General features: G+C 39.5%; 2 protein-coding genes across 2 annotated transcripts; both read left to right on the top strand.

Annotated features, from left to right (window-relative positions):
* Nucleotides 1–1,611: 1,611 nt before the first annotated feature.
* LOC128361791 (estradiol 17-beta-dehydrogenase 1-like) lies at nt 1,612–4,191 on the top strand. Its single transcript, XM_053322347.1, has 6 exons — nt 1,612–1,708; nt 2,213–2,374; nt 2,459–2,638; nt 2,798–2,891; nt 3,017–3,200; nt 4,036–4,191. The coding sequence occupies exons 1-6, from the start codon at nt 1,612–1,614 to the stop codon at nt 4,189–4,191; spliced, it is 873 nt and encodes a 290-aa protein (XP_053178322.1).
* A 10,506-nt stretch (nt 4,192–14,697) lies between these two features.
* LOC128361948 (C2 calcium-dependent domain-containing protein 4C) lies at nt 14,698–15,957 on the top strand. Its single transcript, XM_053322541.1, has one exon. It carries the CDS (start codon nt 14,698–14,700, stop codon nt 15,955–15,957), a length of 1,260 nt encoding a protein of 419 aa, XP_053178516.1.
* The last annotated feature ends 6,659 nt before the right edge of the window (nt 15,958–22,616 follow it).

Raw genomic sequence — 22,616 nt, 5'->3', positions numbered from 1 at the left:
ATACAGCAATGATGACATCAGTGAATGAAAGCCCTGTATTAGACTAATCAACAAATACAAACACAAGCCGTGGAAAAGAATTCAAATCACCAAATCAGAGAACAACACACAGCTATTTCCCTCCTTGAACCCTTGAACTCAGGCCCATTATGCTTCTAGCTGACTGTTTCCAGCCTCATTGTCTTGATGTGGTCAATGGAGAAATCAGAGGTCAGTGTGGCTGTGTTCATGATTCGGTACAGGGCTGATGTTCTGATTTTTTGCTGCCACCTGGTGATAATGACTAGTGCAAATCAATCGCTAAAGTACATTGTACTGTATTTGCATTATTGTAAACCCCCAAGTGTTTGAACACATTACTCCTATTTTACCTTCTCTTCACTGGCTCCCAGTAAAACAAAGAAATGACTTTGTGTTTTTATATCTATGAATAGTTCCTTCATACATTGTTGAAATGCTGAGTCATAGCAGGCAGATCCCCAAGATCATCGAGCAAAGACCTCCTCGCTCAACCTTGACCCTCAGTCATTAGGGTCCTACTCTGAATGGTCCTACTCTGAATTCTCCAGCACTTGAATTATTGTCTGTTATAAGTGTAGTCTTTTAAAAGTGGACTAAAACTTATTTTTTCACAAGTTTTTTGTTTGGTTTAAAGTATGTAGTTGAAAGCTAAAACTGAAATATTATTACATGTTTTTATATATGTTATACCTTCTTATCTTATCAGTTCTCATCTTACCTATGTTTGACATGTATGATCCCATTTGCCAGTTTTTTGCTTTTTATTTTGAAACACATGGAGTCCACCCCTGACGTATAAAATGTCATCTATAGGTAAACTTGACTTGACTTTGCACACCAGGTTTTTCTATGAATTATTATCAAATGATAACTAAATTAAATAAATCAGACTGTGCCAGCTCACACTAGTCACAGAAAGCCAATACACACCTACAACAATACATTTACACTGTTCCATTATGTTACGAGACATCCATGTTTTTTATTTGTTCAGGTCTGTAGTAAAAAAAATTACATTTTCTATAACCTGACCTTATTAACCTGGAATGACAAATCTATCCTCATATGTCTGCTTCACCTTTGGTGTTGTCTGATAGGGATTCATTCGTAGCCCATCCTTGAATACACAGAGCTGTTTCTCCTTAACAGAACGGAGTTTCATGCTACTGGTGGATAGTTCCTGGTGGCACCCAGTATACCTATGCACATCCTGACTCTGCTTCTTTGGTTTCCTTGCTGTATGAAATATAGGAAAACATTTTCAACTAGCATCAGTTTACACTTACACTCAGTCATGACTGTACACTGATCCTTTGCAAAGTGCTTATTAAAATAACACAAAGACAACTTGGTCATTGTGTCAACTCTTTATTTTTCAGATTTCTATTGACACAGGTGTCAATGGAAAAAAACGAACATTACTCACAAGGGCATGAGAAAAAGTGGGAGGACTAGCTGATAATTGGAGGATAGGATTAACTGGCCTTGCAATGGCAAAAGATGTGAAAACATGCAAGTTTTCTCATGGGTCTGTCTTATCCTCCGGCTCATTTCAAGGTGTCTTCTGTTTGCTTCAGCTGCTCTCTGGACATGGACAGGAAGGTGGTGTTTATCACTGGGTGCTCCTCTGGGATCGGTCTCAGCCTGGCTGTCCGACTAGCATCCGACCCGGACAAAACATACAAAGGTAACTAAAACTACCTGTCAGAGATGCTTCTCTTATTCCTAATGTGTAATGGTGTCTTCTTAGAGAGCTGCGTCAGAACATGCTGTATGTCCAATGTGATGAAAAACTACTACACAAACTGGACATGACACTGCAACTCATTCAACCCCCCCAATATATTCTACAACAGATTGATTGAATGCTTTTTAATGTTCAACATCATTCAAGTCCAGTGTGTGTGTCTGTGTGCAATATCAATATCACACTTAGGTATATTATCACTCTGACAGTACCAATATTCTTGTTTATTCTAATAATATTTTTATATTTCCTTTGTTAAATTGTCCCTATCTTATATTTCCTATAATCGATTGTTAATTCTCCTTGTTTACTCATTGATTCTTTATTATTCTTTAGTTTTTTAATTTACGTTCTTCCTATTTTTGCTATCCAGTTTGCTGCTGTAACGCTGTAAATTTCACTGGGACTAGTAAAGGATTATTTTATCTTGTCTTATTTGTTTAGTCTATGCCACCATGAGAAATCTGGCCAAGAAGGAGCGTCTTTTAGAGTGTGTGAAAGGCCTGCACAAGGACACTTTGGATATCCTCCAGATGGATGTGACCGACCAACAGTCCATCCTGGATGCGAGGGACAGGGTTGTGGAAAAACGAGTGGACATCCTTGGTATGTCAGTGAGGTTGTTTCTCTGTGTGTTCAGATCAGGATTGTAATTTGTGTGTGTTAATGGGCTTTCTTTGGTCCATGTAGTGTGTAATGCCGGTGTGGGTTTGATGGGGCCACTGGAGATCCAGTCCTTGGACTCGATGAGATGTATCCTGGAGGTCAACCTCCTGGGTACCATCCAGACTATTCAGGCCTTCCTGCCTGAGATGAAGGTTCAGGGTCAGGGCCGCATCCTGGTCACCGGCAGCACTGGAGGGCTTCAGGGTGAGACAAACAAATGGTTGAGCAGTGACCAAATGTCAACAATGTTCCACATGCAGTTTTGTATTGGTTTGTTGGAACCATGTAAGAAAATGATGATGCTTACTGCCATGCATGAAATTTCCAAAATAACTCATCTTGGCAATTGGTGCTCTGTCACAGGTCTCCCTTTTAATGAGGTGTACTGTGCCAGTAAATTTGCAATAGAGGGAGCATGTGAGAGTTTGGCAGTCCTCCTGCAACACTTCAACATCCAGTGAGTTGGCAAGTTTTCTGCATCTCGTATCCATAGTTTAAAGACTGATGAGTGTTTAGTCTGGCTGTCTCCCTCTCATAAATTTTGATTAAGTGAGACCATTGACTGGATGCTTTATCCTTCAGTGTGAGTCTCATTGAGTGTGGTCCAGTCAACACCGACTTCCTGGTCAACCTGCAGAAGGTGGAGCTCGGGGACACATCTCTCCAACAGGTCGATAGTCAAACACTCAGCCTGTATGAAAAATACCTGCAGCACTGTGGCTCTGTTTTCCAAAATGCAGCACAGGACACTGAGGACATTGTAAAGGTATGTTGTGTGGTTAATTTAATATTTTAAATGTGGTTTAGATCATTTGGGTGTTTAAAGGCAACTTTACATAGTGGCCAAGCCGTGTAACTATAACGTTACATGAAGCTATTGGGTCCAAAAAGAATTTGGTATTTCCTCTTAAATTGTTGTTAGTGTAGAAAATGAAAGAGCATCTTGGAACACCGAAATGTTAACATGAAACAATTCAAGGTGTATAAAGGAAGTCTAATTGCTGGTTTACAAACTATTATAATCCTTTCATATAGCTATGAATCAATTTCTCTTGCCAGAAATCTGAAATGTAAATAGATTAAATAAAATGTTCACCAACTGCCACACTGAGCATGAACTCCTCCTTTGAAATGAGCATGTGTGGAATGCCCAGTTCCGGATTTGTCTCCACAGAGGGCCGTACTTCAGAGACTTGACTACATTCATTTGACAGTTGCTGTTACTTGCAGTTCAAAATGTCACAAAATCTTTGAGGTGTGTGTGCTGCTAAACTTTAGGATTAGTGTATACAACACTACGTAAAGTAGTTCAACCAACCACAACATTAAAATTCTGCATACATGTTAATATATCAGTGGTCATCTAATAATATAATAATGTAACACCAACAGGGACTGTACTTACATTCCATTTTTCTAATACATACAAACATAACATACATTTTTGAACATTTTCCTACCTGTACTTAAGTAAAAGATCTGAATACTTCTTCCTCTACTGATATAAGATGAGTTTATTACAGCAAATATGAATTCAGTGTGTTGATAAATGTGCACCTGTATATGTAACTGCTGGGATGTGTTTATTTTTTGCCTCCAAGGTGTTTCTAGATAGCATCCAGTCACCCAGCCCTGCATTCAGATACTTCACCAGTGGATCCCTGCCACCTCTAACCAAACTGAAGATCACAGAACCAGATGGCTTGCAGTACATCAGCGCTATGAGCAAACACGTTTTCTCAACTGAGGCACAGTAACTTCCACTTTTGCACATGCCTTGATTTCAGCTAGACTCTTAACTTTAGCTGCTGGCTTGATCTTCTTGTTGAATAAAGAATTGATGATAATTATATTTTGAGTGATATAGTACCTTTTGCATTCCCGTCATTTGATAGTGTTCATACTAGATTTGTAGGCATATATTGCTTCAGGAGAGGTTATCAGAACATACTGTAGGCCTTTTTCACAGCAGACATTTTGACTTTTCATAGCAGGAAAATCACATGTGCTACTAATCACATTGGCTCTGTCCTATCCAAGTCTACCAGTAAACTGTGACAGTGATGGTGGGCCAATATGCTCAACTCCTGGACCTGAAGGACTGAAGCAGCTACACAGAATCCAACCAGCACTAATGCTGTTATTATGCTTTTCCCACTGACTGTTGAAATGTCTCCTGTAAAAAAGGCCCATAGTTAATGCAAATCCTATTCTGTCACACACAACTTTCTGATTCCAAGACATGAATTGAAAACACTTCTCCACTGGCAGTGAAAGCAACATGTAATGAACATGTGACTTTTGTAAATGATATTAGATATTGAATGTTGTCTTCCTTTACTGTTGTTTGCTTAAATGCTTGCCTTACATCACCTATTCAGGGATACATGAATAAAGTATTTGAAATAAACTAAAATGACTCAAATCATTTCTTTTTTACACTCATTGCAGATTGTACTATGCAGAGTTCATGTTGTCGTGATTACTGTACCTGAACTTCACTCTATTTAGCAAAGGGAAACAATAGAGGATCTTTAGCTTTAGAGGTTATGCGTCACAAGGCATTCAAAAGTTCAAAGTTCAAAGTCAACTTTATTATTGATCCTGCTACATGTGCAGGACATGTAGAGGATTGAGGATTGTTTCTCTCAGACGGTGTGTGTGTGTGTGTGTGTGTGTGTGTGTGTGTGTGTGTGTGTGTGTGTGTGTGTGTGTGTGTGTGTTGGGAGGGTACAGGTGAGGGAGCGGTGGGTGGAGGGGTGGTTGGTAAACAGACCAGTTTAGTGTGGGGTGGTAGACTTGTTCCTGTGGTGGCAGAGGGGTGAGAATTTGTTGGGGTCATGTTTTTCAGTGCTTCAGTTCAACAGTTCATAAACAGAGTTTCATTATATCACATACAGTCATATTGATGTCTGTCCAGACTCTTGAGGTCGTCCTCCTGCACCTCAGACCTACATACACCCATCTCCTGGTCAGGCTGCAGCCTCATGGTTGCATGGTAGCTCTATAAAAACCATCAGGACTTTGTTTCACATTCATCCTGTGCATAAAAAGACAGCAGGAGGTTACTTTGGTCATTCAGCCCCCTACAGCCATCTGTGGCTGGGATGTCCTTCAGTTAACAAAATATTTAAAATAACTGCAGTTTTATTATCAGCATAGGCTGGTACTTTGTGCACAGGTGTCTTCCTTCCATCTGCTCCCATCTGAGGGACTGTTTGTGCCACCTTGTGGTCATTTACAGGGCATATTGAACTTGGCCTTTCAGCATGTGACTCCCCTGCTATTTTAATTATCTTAAATGTTATTGATTATCACAATCTGACTGTATCATTTAACATAGGAATGCTCACCCAACTTTTGGCACATTATACTGCGTATTGATAAGTGTGAGATTGTTTTGTCCTCCTGGTATTTCTGTGCTTTTGAAACATTAAGAACGAAAGAAATAATTTGATCCACAGCACAGTGGTTTGTCTACACAGCATTTATCCAACAGCTATGGGTCAGAGGAGACTTGGGCTGGATATCTAATGCCTATTTAACTTCTGTTATAAATGGCTTGAAAATAGTCTCCTAGCATCTGTTTCATTATTGAATCTTGTCAACTTCTCAGCTGCTTCTTTTCTGCAAAGACATTAATCTGAAACAAGCTGTATTACCAGGAATTAGAGTTTTATCAAGCAGACACAACACTGAAAACTTAAAATATGCTGTTGACATTAAAGTTTCCAGTCACCTGTTTGAATGAAATATTTCCTATCAGTGCAAGCTTGACTAGAAAACCAAAAAAATGGATGTTTTGTTGCTAACTGCAGACTGAAGCACTGATGTTTTTTGTTTTTGTTTTTTGGCAGATTCTGCTATTTGGACAACACAGTCATTTTCACTTTGTCCTACAGATGCTTTAGAAATCAATGTGATGCTGCAAGAAATCTGAGGTGCGTATGCGTAGGATGATATGTTCTTGCTCGAATAATTCCACAAGCTCCAAAGAGTTTTTCTTAAAGAGAGTTTGAGATAAATCGTCTTACATTAACTGCATTAACTGGGAATGTTTTTGTGTGATTTTTTCCCTCATCTTTGATGGATTAATTCCCTTGTTTGTAAAGAAAACTGGTGAATTACAGCTTTCTATTTTGGGGAGTTTCCTTTCCTGCTGTGGTGTGTTGAAAGTGTGAGGAGTGTATATGATAAGCCCTGTACCCTGCAGTCACCCCAATAACCAGGATGGTGGAGACTTGAAGGATTTTACTGACACTCTCCTCACCTGAATACTCAACATTTAAGAATGAATTGTTTGACTTCTTCATGCCTCCAGAGGGCAGCATAAGCTTGCCTCTAGATCAATGTGAGCAGTTTGTCAGTGTCATGCGTTTTTCCCCCAGTCCCACTATTCTCCCATATACAGACAAAGTGTGTGTATGTGCATGCGTGTGTGTTATATGCGCCATTTATTTAACTCTCTCATATCAAAATGTCAATGTATCCTCAGGTAATGCTCACATGCAGTGATCATTTATGCTGCTGCTCATGAGTTACATGCTTTATTATCTACACATTATTCTTCCTTTAAAGTCCATCCACCTATGGCTTCCTGTAATATGGTGTTTGAAAATACAAATCATCAATCCAGTATCCAGGGTCTCACCTGAAAAAAATGTAAATCGATATACACGCTGGCCTTTCAGAGTAATCTCTCCCGTCTCTGATCAATGATGCTTTTGTTTTGCATCCCACTCTCTCTTAAACCCACTCTCCTCTAAGCTCCTAGGCCATCCCATCAGCCCCCAATTGCCACCTCCCCGCCCTTTCCCCCCACCTCCCTGCAGAAATATAGCATCTTTGCTGCGGAGTCCATCAAATTAGTTTCCTGTGGCGACAGGTATGACCTTTTGCCCTGCATGTGTCCAATCCAAATGCCAGTTCACCGGACCGAAAAAAGCAGGATGCTCAAATGGTCCTGGCATTTGCAGAATTGCCTCTCTTGCTCTCTATCTCACTCTCTTTCTGGTTCCTTTCATACACCGCACACTGTTTTTGAGTTTGTCTGAAAGGATAACACTTTGCTTAAACTGCAGGGTATAAACCCAACTACTGGAAGAGAGCCAGATGTTACAATCCAGATCTCAGCGGTATCACACTGACTGTGAGTCACATGTGTTACTCTGTCCCCAGCTCCAGCTGGCACTTTGGCAGCGATCTCTGGGCTCCCATGACTGGAAGACACTGAGTCAGAGCTCTCGTTGACCAGTAGAAAACTGGATGGCTAGAGGAATGACCAAAACCAGTTGAACCATAACACACCAGAGAGGTGAAAAAATGTGAGATGAAATGAAAAGAATACAGTTGGGGAGGGAAGGATTGATCCATATATCAGGATATGTGGTGTCTCCTAGGCAACATAAGTTGTGTCGAAGACAGAATGGGTTGAAAGGAATGAGGATGGCAACAATTCAAGGGAGTTGGGTAAAAATGGACCCTATGACATGTCAGGGCTCTTTTTTTCTCCTCCTGCTCGACCATAATGAGTGACCATATGTGCTGAGAGTCAGTGCAGACACACACACAAACCTTGAGGTACACCAGACCTCCCGCTGAGCTTTTGTGTAGCTCTTGTTCAGTCCGGCGGCCTCGTTTCTGCGTACCAGCCCAAACTGTATCGACTCCTCCAGCTTCTTTTTTTCCACATACAATTGCCTCTGTCACAGCCGACATGTAGTTACATCTGTCTGTCTGCAGACAGAAAAAGCAGGCACAGCCTCACTGAAACAGATCTGTGTTATCCAGTGAGAAAGTGCTCTTACTGTTGCATAGGCTACTTGTACTTTTCGGGAAGTGAGACAGACTACTTGTTATTTTGTTTTGGTTTGGGGTTATTTTTTTATTTTTTATTTTTTACATTTTCGGACAGACAGAGATTTAGAGTCCAGCCCCTTAATGAGAGCAGAACAGACACATTAACCTTTTCTCAGGTTGTAGCCTCGTCCTCATCTTCTCAGATTCTCAGACACTTTGTGTATCGATCTCATTATTTTGTAAAGGAAGCTGTTAACAGAGTGTGGAGTTTAACCATTCAGATAGTCCAGACAGTTTCCATTTTGATACATTTTTCAGTATAACATTTTTCCATTTATGTTATACTGATGATATTCTTTTAATTTGTCTTACAATAATTTATATTATACTAATTTATCTTGTATTGAAGCCTAAGGCTCTGTGGTTAACTGCAGTTATGAAGCAAATATGATTAAATCTTCTTTGATTTTTCCATGTAGTTTGGTGGAGACATAAATGACATTTTAATGCTCTGATGCAGAGAATGTGAACTCAGTATGCGTACATATATTCTCATCACTAACTAGGTAAACATCAATAACCACTCTTGCTTTTCTCTGTTTATATAAATCTATATAATATATGCATATATATTAAATGTTCACATATTTGTTATATCCCTATGTTCATATATTTGTTATTGCCCTGGGCTCTGGAAAATTGTGATGCACATTTTCCATTATTTTCTGACAATTTATAGACTAAAAGATGAATCAATAATGGAAATAAGCATCAGTTAAACCACTAGTAAACTGAGAATCCTGGGGCAGCATTGCATAATTGTCACAGGTTTACTTTTTTTCAGTTCTGAAACCTATTTCAAAAATGTTGTATTTGACTGGTATAACAGGTCTTGTGTGTATAGGGTGCTGCTCAGTGAGGAAGATTGACTCTCTGCTGGCTTTCAGGCCTCATTGATGACAGATAGCAGGGTTCAAATGTGCTTCTGCAATCTATATGTTAAGTAACTTTTTTCACTGACTGTTGACTGAATCAGACAATGACCTCGGAAGAGAAGATGTGTAATTATCTCCACTCAGATCTTGAATAGCCATTGTTTACATGCTGTGCTCGGGCTGCCCTGATGTCTATCCTTGCAACTACATGTTGAACCATAACATCCGGGTTCTCTTTCATCACCTGGTGAGAAATGTCATGTGGCAAGTTTATCCTCCTCTATTGACCTGGATTTTTGTGCTTGTATATTTGCAGGTACACATGTGTAAACATACATGGTTATGTTTGCATGTGGGTCAATATATGTTATATGTCTCTGAATGTCAAAATCAAAGTTATAAAAATAGAATTTATCACTGTTAAATGTTTTATGCGTGCCTGATAGCTTGTATCCATACTGTACATTTTGGTGTAGACATAACATACCATCCTGACATAAAGGGACTGTAATTGATATTTTTTTATAATAACAATTTATCAAATGACTAGTGATGAACCTATTGAGACTGACTCTGCAGCTCCACACGGCTTTAAAGCAAGTTTCAGCTCATCGTTTAGCTATTGAGTTGCAACTTTACTGTTGGTTCACTTGCTATATAGTGTTTTTTTTGGCCGACTCCACAACTCCAAATGATCTTGTGTACACTGTTTGCAGCTAAGAGGGTGTGATTCTCAAAGTAGGGCCCGCATTGGCAGGCACTCGCATCCAAAGGCAGGGAACCAGACCACTCTGTGTTTTTAACACAGTTGTGACTGCAATTAATTTTGTCAAGTCAACAGAACTGCAGTCACATTTGCTTTGGCAAATTTGTGGAGAGTGGATGCTGGGAATGATGTACTACTACATCACTCTGAAGTGTGATGGCTGTCTTGTGGTGAAGTTTTGCAGCAGGTGTTTGAGCTACGCAGTGAAATGTCAAAGTTTATGAAAGAAGACAGAAAGTGAAACTGGCCTATCTTACTGAAGCATTCAACTTGCACAACAGCTTCATCTTCTCTATCGAAGGAGGCTTCATTCCCTCCATGAAGAAAACAGAGTTATGGAGAAGAAGGATACAAGACGGAGTGACAGACATGTTGCCCGAACTGACAGAGTTTCTCCACACACCCAGCCTGTCTGTGGCTATAGTAAGTGAGATAGCCACCTCTCCCCTTACTGCACTGAGAGAGCACTTCAGTTCCTACTTCTCCAATGTGAATACTGTTGCCTTTGACTGGGTGTAGGACCCCTTTGCCCCAGCAGTAAAGTGGCCTTACTGGTAAGGCAGAAGAGGAGCTGTTGGATTTATCCTATGATAGGATACTGAAGGCCTGATTCCAGCAGATACCTTATGCAGCCTTTTGGACCTCCCTTAAGTCGCTGCTGAGGCTATGCTCCCCTTTCCTAACCCTTACCTCTGTGTGTCATCATTCTTCACTATGACTGCTATCAAGACTAAGTACATGGCTGGTTTGCATGCAGAGAACGATCTTAGAGTCTGCCTGTCATCCATCACTTCAAGGATGGAGAAACTGTGTGGTGACTGACAGACTCACCCATCTCATCCATTTAGGTGAGAGTTATTGTTAAATTGTGTGAGGTAAGAATAAGATGTAGACTATAATGCAAATATGTCATTCAAAGCATCTGAAGTAATAGGCCTAATTACTATAATGAGTTCTGTAACACTGTTATGATAACTTCTTTTGATTTGTTCAGAGCTTTGAATAAAGAGCAATAAGTACATTATTTTTAAGTTGAAGCACTTCCTGAAAGTCACTTTAGACTAGCTATTTTAAATGTCTGGGTTTATTAGCACTAGGCTAGGTTGTTCATTTTCTCAATTACTAAACGTATAAATGCTATTAAGTTGAGTCCAAATTCAATTTGAGCAAAATGACTCTCTGTTTAAAGGTATTTAAGTGGTATTAACATGATTTAAACTTTAAACTTTAAAAGTGTCTTTCTGTTTTCACTTTGAAACAGGTTTGAACTACTTAGGTTAAAACGTTTTAGAATACAAATAGTACCAATGGCATCTAAGAGTACAAATAAGCACATCTTATTAACTGTTGAAATGTTCTCCCCTGTAAGGAGTCCCTGACTCCAAAAAAGTTTGAGGACCCCTGATGTACATGACTTCCTTCTGGACTCTCTCCCTAATTTGTCCACCACCCGACCGCGTACAGACAGTCACTAACAGGGTTGTCCAGATATCTCCTCACAATGTTATATAATAAACAAATGATTGTAAAGATAAGTTGTAAGCTATTATTGATCCTATCCACAATATATATGTTACTTTGAATAAAAGAATTAGCCTGGCTTATCCTATGAGTTCCTTTTGAAGGCAGAAAATTATATGAATGTTGTTTTCACAATTGCCCCACAGTGGCCAAAGAAAATCCATTAATGCAGGTTCAAAGTCCCTGAAAACGCATGTCTTCTGACTATAAAGGATGGCTCCTACATGAACACACAACACAATATTTGTTTATTTCACAGGACATCATTTCACAGACTGATTTTAAATTTCTAGGGACTAGGGAAAATTCAAATGCAAGTTAAATCTAATTGCTCATCCATTGTAAAGCACTGCTTGTTTTTCTCTGCAAGCTCCCAATTAGCTTTGATAAGAAGGCCAAGTCCATCCACAACAATCAAGCTCCTTTCATTATCCATCTGAGTGAGGCAGAGACAGGCAGAGCAGACACCTATTCAAGGGCTATTCACAGTAAATGTTTGTCAGTCATCAGTTTGTAAAGGTGATGTGTGAGTGTTGTTGGCACTGTCCTCACTGTCGCCATACAGTATTGACTTACAGCTACTGAAACCTACATTTCTAAAATCCTATCCAGACTGGCTGCAGCAGTTGTTGACAAGTCAATGCAGTGCTATTATTGTCTCTGTGCAACTGATGTCTGATAAAGCAGTGGCTGTATCAGGCTGCATGACACTTGACTGAAAACCAAGCAATAAAGTGCTTTTTGTCCTGCAGATTAATGAAGTCAGTGTGGCCCTTCCTATTTTAGACAGACAAATGTATTTGTTGCTATAGTAAAGTTTCCAGGGAAACCGATCAGTCGGTTTAAACTCGAAGACAGACAGACAAAAAAGAGGAGTGGGAAAAAAGCTGCTGTAAATTGAATCAGACCACACAGCACACAGGTGCATGCATTGTCTGCTCAGCTGCATGTTCTTTTCCTGTTCAAACAGGCACAGTCTTGTTATATATAATGATTTGCTAACACAAAAGCTCTGTGCTGTTTGTGGAAGCGAAAAAACAAACAAACAAAAACAAATTGGATGAGGCCGGAGTTTATGAATAAAGTGTCTGATAGATTAAGAGTTTGATTTGAGTTCAGAGAATGAGAGAGTCAGGCTGCAGGGTTGAGAAACAAACAAGTGTAAGAACAATCCAAAACTGAACATAAATGGAGAAAATGTGACAGTAATGTCTGATACTCAGATTATATGTAAAATATACTGACAGTTGTTTTATAGTAACACAAATATTATCATAAAACATCAGACTTGTTAGTTTGGAGCTGCACTGACTGTGGAAATTTGGCTGTGACTGAGCTGGTTATAATATGTCAACCTGTAAGGTTCCTCTGCCCTTGATAATATGACAAATGTGTCTCTAGCTGGTTCTACTGGGAAACACGAAAAACGCACTGTTTGATCTTATTGGTCAGCTGAAGCTCTGTGCCGTCTATAAAACGCACAACAGGCGCTCCGGAGCAGAGACAGTCAGAGGATCAGAGCAGCGCCGCGGAGCGCACAGAGGAGGACCCGAAGAGAAAACACTTGTTACCAAAGGAGCAAGAGGAAAGAAAAGAGTGTGTTCCCTTTTTAACGCGATGTGAGTATAATTTACAGACAAAAAGCAGTGTGTGTGTTTGTGTGTGTTTTCATGGCGACATTTCATTTCATGCGTTTTGGAGAGCGGACTGGTGCGCAACGGGAGGAAGCTTTCTCGCACCTGTTGAACTGACATTTAATTTGTAACCTTAATGCAATATTTTCCCTCAACTTTTTGGACCAAAATATTTAGGTTGTTATTGGATCATTAATATTACCAAAATTGACTGTGAATTATTATTTTTATGAATTTTATTTTTTTTAGAACAAAATGCACATAAACAACCTTACCGAGTGAGGACAGAGCACAACTATTTTATACATAATTAATACGCATGAGGATTAATAGAAGGAGTGACTTTCGACTGTGTCCTTTATTCATATTAGGAATCATATGGAAAAAGTAAAGTTAATCTATTCCAATAAATTAAGCCACTCTAATGTCTAAAATAGGTTGACTCTTTCTTTTCTTTTCTTTTCTTTTTTTATATAGGCTATCATAGTATAATTGAATTTTGGTTGATCTTGTATAATTTATTAAGATTTCACATTACTCTTTATTAAAAGCATACTATGCAGGATTTGTGGATTGGCGTTTGTAAACATGCAACATTCAAAGTTGGCCCCTCCTCCACTGCTCAACAAGCCAGAGAGAGAGAGAGAGAGCAGCAATGGTTGAGTGAGGTAGAGAGTGAATGATGAGAGCAAGCAGCACTGACAAAGACAAAGCTGAAAATTAGATAAATATGTAAATATAAATGTAAATTTCTTATTATTTTACATTGGTTATGTTCTAATGTACAGATAAACACATCCAGACTTCCCCACAACCCTGCAGGAAGATGCCGCATTGCAGAATTGTGTGTGTGTGTGTGTGTGTGTGTGTGTGTGTGTGTGTGTGTGTGTGTGTGTGTGTGTGTGTGTGTATGTGTGTGTGTGTAGCTCAGGCCCACCTTTGGTCAAACTGACACACATACCTGCAGCTCCTTATACATCCATGACACAGAGAGCATAGTGAAGGAGAGGAGAGAGACGGAGACGGAGTCATGTAACCTAGGTGCTACATTACAGTCCTGACCTCACACCCTGCATGCTGTTATTGCCCCAAAGATTGAGGTCTAGAAATTTCCCGAATTCAGCAAAATACAGCAAAGAAAATACAGGCAGAGGGTCTGTAAAGTCTCTGTAGATACATACAACCTACAAAATTCTAGTGGGTTGCTTTTTAGAAAAATCCTACATAATATGCCTTTAAGATCTGTTGGCTATTAGTCCCTGTCCTAAAATTTAAGCAGCAGACTTCAATAATGCTCTTTTAAAGCTGCAGTATATATCTTTGTGTGAGTCAGAAGCTCTTGACAGGAGCCAGTCAAGAGCTTCAAAAGTGAAGCTCAAATTCAGTGGTGTAATTTTACTTTTAAATTTTCTGCTTTATTCACTCTTAATCCTCTTAAATTCTTGAGGTTTCTTAGATTTAGCATTTGTATCTCAGAGCTACAACACCAGGTGTTCTTTTTTTCTTTCTTCTCTTTCATTTACATCTCCCCCCTGTGTGTTATTAATTGCAGATACACGTGACTGCACCGACTCCACACGCCCACACATCCCACTGTCTGGTGGGACCATGTGGGTTCTGGATAAGATCCGAGGGTCGGTGGAGACTGGTGTGCTGCGACAGGGTGAAAATGGGGATAAGAAAGGCGTTGCACCAGCCTACAGCAACGTCCTCACCCCTGACAAGATCCCTGACTTTTTCATCCCACCGAAGCTGGTCAGCTGCCCTCCAGAGCCCGAGATTCCAAGCTTGAAGCCCAATGAGGGACTGCAGCCTTCCACTTCAGAGCAAACCATTGGCAGTGGGAAGAAGATCAGCAGCCCAAGAAGCCCACGTTTGGTAGCCAAGATCGCTGGGGACACAAAGAACTTGTTGAGAGCAGCAAACCGCCACATCATACAGATAGAGAGTGCTGATGATGTTGTGGCTGGAGACACCAATGCAGATCCCCAGTCACAGACTGCCATGTCCCTACCTTATGTTCCCAAGACCCAAACCTCATATGGCTTTGCGACATTGAAGGAAAGCCCCCATACCCGCCGTAAAGAGTCACTATTCCATAGTGACATTTCCAGCCCCATCACCTCCCCAAACACCCAGAGAAAGACTCAGGGGAAAAGCAGTGAAGGAGGAAATCATCTGAATCCAGCTGACTTCAACACTTCTCACATGAATCCGTATCGATACTTCAGTGGTGGGGAAAGTGACACCTGCTCCTCAGCCGAGTCCTCTCCCTTCAGCTCTCCTCTGCTATCCCGCTCCGCCTCCCTGCTCAAGATCTTTACCCACGAGACACAGGCAAAGGTGGTGAAAGCCAAGCGGACATTCGCTCGCCACAGCTCCCTCTCCACTGATGAGTGCAGCTCAGCTGAGCCCAGCCCTAACATTCAGCGACGTCTCCATGTACCCTCCTTCCACGGCGGTGCAGGAGGGTCAGACCATGGGCTGCAAAGAGAGCACACCATCAACCTGCACAAAGGTGGAACGGTGAGGATCAGTGCCAACTATGACCCCAGCACCTCCCGCCTGCTCATCCGAGTCCTGGTAGCAGAGAGTCTTTATGACAAGCACTTTGACATCAAGAGTATCAACTGCTGCGTGTCCGTCTACCTGAACCCGGGCAAGCTGCAGAAGCAAAGGAGCAACATCATCAAGAACAGCCGCAACCCTGTCTTCAACGAGGACTTCTTCTTTGACTCGATAAGCTCAGTGCAGGTGAAGAGCCTGTCAGTGAAGTTCAAGGTGGTAAACAAAGGCACCAGCCTCAAGAGGGACACACTGCTGGGAGAGCGAGAAGTGCCGCTAACAAAGCTGCTTGCAGGGCTCTAAAGCCACAGGACCTGGAGGTCAAAGGAGGAAAAAAGAAAGGACACTGTTTAAAAGTTATATTAGATGCACAGGTTTCTATACAATCTGCTGTTTTTATAAATGAAACATAAAGATGAAAGGAGACAAACAGTTTCCAAGAAGTGAGACAGATTCCTAAGAGATACTTTATTCTGAGATCTAAAAAAAGAGGCAAAGCTCAGAAAATACATTTTTTGAAGTTCATGGACAGATGCGGGATGTATGGTGGTCAAGATTTGCCTGGCTCCTTCTCCCAATAATGAATGCTCATTAAACCAAGCTGGGCTCCACAGCAGAAGATGAATCTGACAGATAAAAGGGTTGTTTTTATTTCTGGACTTGTCTCCCAGCCAACTGTCTCAGCCAGGTCTGTTTCAAAGGTTGGACGACACCTGTGCATCAGCCTGTCTGTGTCCCTGCCTGCACTGTGTACATTTCATGTGGCATGGTTTTATTATTGTAATGTGACATAAATCCACAGCAGCACAGAAGGCAATTCGATGCTACGCCGCATGTTCAGCACAAAGATGCTTTTGTGAATCAGCGCATGCTTTGAAGTGGCACTACATCCTGATGTGCAAATGACCCTTTGATCCCAGTTGCCATGGCCCGCCCACCAGGAGAGGGCGAGGGACAAACACAGCAGGCACAATAGCCAAATTTACATGCACATCACAAATTGAATTATAATGTGATTGATAATGCAAGTAAATCTAAGTCCTGTGAATGCCATAATTTGATTCTACTCGGATAATCATGTTCTTATTTATTAGAAAGTAGACAGTAAAACTATTAGAAAGTAAATTTGATTAAAAAAAATCTCTACGCTTTGTAATTTGTAATTTAGTACTTAAAGATGCCCTGTGGAGTTTTCTTGTAAACTAGCTAAAGTTATGTTTACATTCAGGTCTAACAAACATGTTAAATTAATTTCCTTCCTCTTAAAACCATTTTTTTTTAAATATTTTAAATCATGCATTGTAAAGCATTAAAAGCAAAGTCAAATTTAGTTTTACTTGATTCTTCTGCAACATTCAGTCTTTCAAATCTTGAAAGACGATTGATTTTCAAAATTGTATAGAAGCAGGTTTCTTTACTTGTTTGATAAAAAATGTTTTTAGTGCTCAGAAATGTAGGCAGTGCTCTTTAACAGCCACCAGTTACACCAGTGAGTTGATGTAAGTGGACTAAATGGACCAGGATGTGAGATTGAGTAAAATATTTGGATGAACTTTTTGACTGGTGCTGTATTTATATGCATGGATGTTCCACCTGCAGGCTGTCTGTCACGTATGCCTCATTCAGTGTGGGCACCTTGATTCAATCTTGTGCAGCTAGGCAACGGGCTCTCGCCAAATTGATACACAGCATCTCCACTCTACATTCAGGCCGGTTGGCAAGTATTAGATTCTCAACACCATGAATACAGTTATAACTTTGCAGTAAGCTGAAAGATCTTAACATTTCTTTCCACTCTGCTTCACTCAAGTCCCTCAGGATCACTTGTACCTCCCAATTCTCAATTTCTGCCCTGAAAAATCGAAAGTGTAGTGTCACTGACATCCTTCAGTTAAACATGTCAAATTCTAGTCATCTTTTTTTTCTAAAGTGAAGGATGGCATTTTAATATTAACAGAAGTATCACTGATAGACGAATTCTGGATATTCAGTGTTATCAAAAGTTTCATCCTAATTACTGTGTAAACAAAATAAAAACGTCAGCCATGTAAACAGTCAATTTATGCAAGCAGGCTGTTGCCTTAGTCACAGTATTGGCAGTGGACAAATACTTGTGTGCATGTACATGTATTAAATGTCTCATGAGAGAAGAAGAGAGCACTGACGTCACAGTGCCGAGTACCAGTTGCATGGCGTGAATACGTCACGGTCACACTGGCGTTTGCATGACATGCTTAAAGTTTTATGAAACCCTAAAGCCTTACTATGTATGAGAGAGAAAGAGTGTGTGTGTGTGTCTGTTTTGATTATTAGCATGACTTTTTGTCCAAAGCTGTTAATTTTCTATGTATGACATGTAGTATTTTGTAAAATGGCTATGGATTGTTTAAAAATAATTAATACATGTGTTGAATTTGTACTGTATACAACTATGTACTAGTTTCTACAATTGTCAGTGAAATGCCAATTATGCACCAGCATGTGAGTGCTGATGAGAGGCATTTTAATCACCATGGGGAGGAGGGAGAAATGCCAAGAAAGAAATACGTGAAACGGGGCAACAAGGAAAACAATATTACAGCAGCCCTATTTTCTCTCAGTGTACTCTGCTGTCCTTCTGAGGAATTAGAAGAAATTGCATGTGATTGCAGTGCTCAGTGGAGGAGACAGACTGCGGAGAAAAAAGAAGTCAGAGACATCAGAGTGATGCAAATTAGTGAAGTCTCCTACATATTGCCCCAAAGCTTCAATTTCATTCTGTGAGGATTAGTCTCACCTGGTGTTTGTAGCTCACTTGTAGCACTGCTATTGATATGGTCTGTATACTTTCTATACAGTGACACTGCTGGTTGACTTTGTTATAGTGTGACAGTCAGTGATCTGTTGTAATCCTTGTTGCATACTCGGCTTTGTGTGCAAACATACAGTGCCTGCTCGTACAGTTATTGTATTTTCTACTCAAAACTTCCTAAATTGTACTCAGCCCTGTTGTTACCAAACCCTCTCTGAGGTTTCTTCTAGCATGACTTCAGTACGTGTCAGTACTAAACTTCAGTAGATTCTTATTGTACAACTAGTGGGTCACCTTGTGCTCTGATTCTAGATGAGGATTTGCTGCCAACAGTAATATTTGTAATAATACACCTGAGATATGGGTGATGTGTTTTGCAGATTTTGTCCAACTGAGTCATATTTTTATAAGTGATCGCTTTGACTGTTTTCATGTGGCTTATCATTTAACAGAACTGTAAAGAGTAGCGAAAACCAATAAACAGTTATCTGACCACTTATGGCTGGGCTGACTTCAGTCAAAATGTGGCCTTGTCACAGGTTCATATTCTACATGTGTTGAACATTTTGGTCATGTGTGAACAGAACAACGTTATCCATAACCTCTCTGAAGAAATGAATAAAGAAAAAAATAGTTCTCTGTTAAGGAAATGGTTCAAGGAAAATTAAGTTTACTATGTCTCTATTACTCTTGACTTGACAGAAGTAATTAGAATTTTTTTTTCTTTGACTCCTTTGCAGTGGCTAAGTAGAACTACAAGCCACCTGTGTTTTGGAAAATCCTCAAGACAATATTTGATAAGAAACCCATTTTAGACTCAGAGTTTCACTTTCCCTATTTTTCAGAATGGTTTCAGAAAAGACATAAGAAGAAAACATACACTTTATATTTCACATTTGCGAATGTTGCTGCATAAAGTATCTCTTTATGAAGCAAATAAACAACAAGTTTCTGGGTGTTGATTGGCTGGGCACAGTTACTTGTCAAAGTCTGGTCGTCTCCAGGATGTCAGTGTGCTGGGACGTTGATCACCAAGCAATAGTTTTAAAAAGTCTTTAAAAGCTGTTCTGACATTGTAAGTGACATGAGGGTCAAGTGGGATTTTTTACCAGTTCAGTTGACCACCTAAGTCAGGATTTATTCTCTGTGGACCACAAATTTTATAGCAGTCCATCCAAAAGTCATCAGGACATTTCACTCTGGTTCAGTGTTGCACTGCCACCCACAGATTCAAATGGCACGTGTGACTAAAATTGACAAGTTTGATCATTTTAAAAGCTAGCCTTAATTTGACCCACAGAGGGATTATCTGTGGTGAAAATCAGTCCCTCAACTCATGCACTCAGCAGCTGTTTAAATAGAGGCTGATCATATTTAAAATCAGAGTTGAGGAAAATGTTCATTCCTGTGTGCGCATGTGAGAGAGGCTGAGAGTGATGTTGAGTATTTGTTGCGTTTTGTTGACAGTCACATTTAATATACTGTATATAGTGTATACTGAAGTGTCTCTCAAGTCTTCCTGTCTTGACAGGTTCTCTCTGAAAAATGAAACTGAAAAGTGCCAGTCCGATACTTGACACTAAAATCTTTCTCTCTCTCTCTCTTTCTCATTTCTCTCCAGACTTAGATATTAGGCAATAGGAGCTGGTTTCCATGTGCTGTTACTGTTGTGTGAAATACTTTAATTAAAGGACACGTTCCACAATATTACTGCTTATGTTGTTATTATGAAGTCATTATTGATATTTAAGAATAATAGACATCTGAAAGTGATACATTGGTAAATATTGCTTTGCTTTACATGAGTACATCAAGTATCTCCTAAATTAGATAAAAATGTATTAGATCAGAATATTTTACAGTTGAAAATTTAAGTTTATAATCAAACATGTTTGATACAGTAAATATAACATTACATACTGAACAGTAGACTTTAGAAAGTACTTAAAATAACCTATAACAATATATAATACTCTAATTATTAAAACTGTAGGACAATAGTGCATGAAGATATAACATATCAAACATTTATTGTTGCTGTTTATTTACAACATATAAACAGTGACAATATATCTGTAGTAAGCCATTAACAGTCAAGAATATCATCTCTATTAGTCGATCATTTCAGATCCAGTTTGTGCATTACTGTTGCTGCAACACAAAATCCAACCTGTTAACTCAATTACTGACACAACTGCTTTCTTAATACAGTTTCTTTCTTTCTTTCTTTATGATGTATAAATGCCACAAAAATGTTATTTTAAAGGGCACTTCCATAGAATTACTAAGATGGTTTGAGGATAGGAAGATACTTTTACGTTTTTAAAACTTTTATATTGAGCTTTGTATGGTGACATGCACAGATATATTATTTTCTATTTGTAATGTGTTTTTTTATTAAACATGACAGGTTTCCTTTTTATTATGCAGGAACTCAAATTGAAATATACATGTATGTTATACTGGTTTTTGCATATGCGGGTAACTACCAGTACTATGTCTGTGTTATGATACTTCCACTCCACTACATTTCAGAGGGAAATGTTGTACTTTCCACTCAACTACATTTATTACTTTTCAGAGAAAATAAGAACCCAGTGGTTTCAGTGTGTAGTCAGGGTCACATTGTCTATTAGTTGTTAACAAATGTCCAAGTGATCCAAGTATCAGTATAAAATCACATTTTAGAGGAAAAGTCTAAAAACTGAAGATAGATTTGATCAGAGCTTGCTATGACACTTTTTGTTCTCTAATCACAGTGACTGTGAAGGATGTGTTGCTGTTTGGAATCATACAGTTAGAGGTAACTTTGAATGTAGGACAACCCTGTAGTTTATTGTCATTTAGAATGGAGTTACATATACTTGTGACTGAGAGGATGTGGCCCTTACGGCTTGCCTCTAACTCTGAATAAACTCTCAACATTTCCAGTCGGCACAGTATTATCACCACGTTCCCCCATCTCGAGCTGCTTTGCTACTGTTCTTTCTGTCTTTGTAATTACTTGATTCACCACAGTAATGTGACACTCATGCTCCCTCAGACTAGCCCAAAGTCTTTTTAATAACGTCCTCCCACCTAAAATCCCATTATCCAGCAGAGTTTTCAGGCCTCTTTTCAGGCCTCTCAACCCTTGTCCCTCTTCTGCCCTAAATTAGCATTAACAGGACACACAAGCAGCAACGGTAAGCATCTCATCACTGCCTGCGATCATTAATTGGCAGGTTAAAAATACTGCACAATCACCATTAGTCTCAGGGAGGAGTCAGACCTGGTGCTGCCTGTTTAGAGAGGAAATGCGTGGGAGGCAGGAGGAGATAGGAGCTGTTACCCATCAGGGAAAAACCAGCAATAACTACTGCCAGTGTCACATTATTAAAACATCTTTGAAGTTGCACTAATTTATGTTTTATATGGCTCAACAGAGTATTTGTATCTTTCAGCTCATTGTTTTGGTTTTACAGCCCACACTGTTACTGTTTAGGTGCAGTGTCACCACTGTGAAGAACTCTGTCGCTGCAAAACAGATTCATCTGTCAGTTATTTTCTTGATTAATCAATCATTTGTTTGCTTTATAAAATATCAGAAAACAGTGAAAAATGTTTCCCAAAGCCCGAAGTGATGTTCTCAGATGTTCTGAAAAAAATGTTTGCTGCCTGTCCTGCACTAAACATCAGACAGATAAAATTAGCAACTACATTAGTAAAATTAGTTTAAACACAACATTCACATTGTGATATGTTTACATGTGCTGCCCCCATCTGATATTAATACTGCTTTAGAGTATGGTAGCAACTAGCAATAATAATAGCTAAATGGTTATGTTGGCATGCTAACACAGTGATGTTTAGGTATAATTTAAGGTTTAATTATTTGTGTAGGCTATAATGTTATTCAACAAATGCTAAAATTTGTTGATTAGCATTAAACACAAAGTAGTTAATGCTGCAAATATTTGGTCATATAACCAAAAGACATGCTGATGATGTCGTTGAAGGAAAAGTCAGAGGATCACCAGTTATTATAATTTAACCTGAGGGGAGAGTGAATGCCTGATTTTGGTCCCTAGAGAGCTATTTTCACGACTTTCAGTGTTTTTCATGTCAAAATGAATCCAGCTCATCAGTATTTATCTTTTAAGCTTAGACACAATGAGTTTATAATAAAACC

The sequence above is a fragment of the Scomber japonicus genome, chromosome 7, assembly GCF_027409825.1.
Source record: "Scomber japonicus isolate fScoJap1 chromosome 7, fScoJap1.pri, whole genome shotgun sequence".
Taxonomy (NCBI): domain Eukaryota; kingdom Metazoa; phylum Chordata; class Actinopteri; order Scombriformes; family Scombridae; genus Scomber; species Scomber japonicus.
Note: the sequence above shows the minus strand (reverse complement) of the source record. Positions and strands in the feature narration are given on the sequence as shown.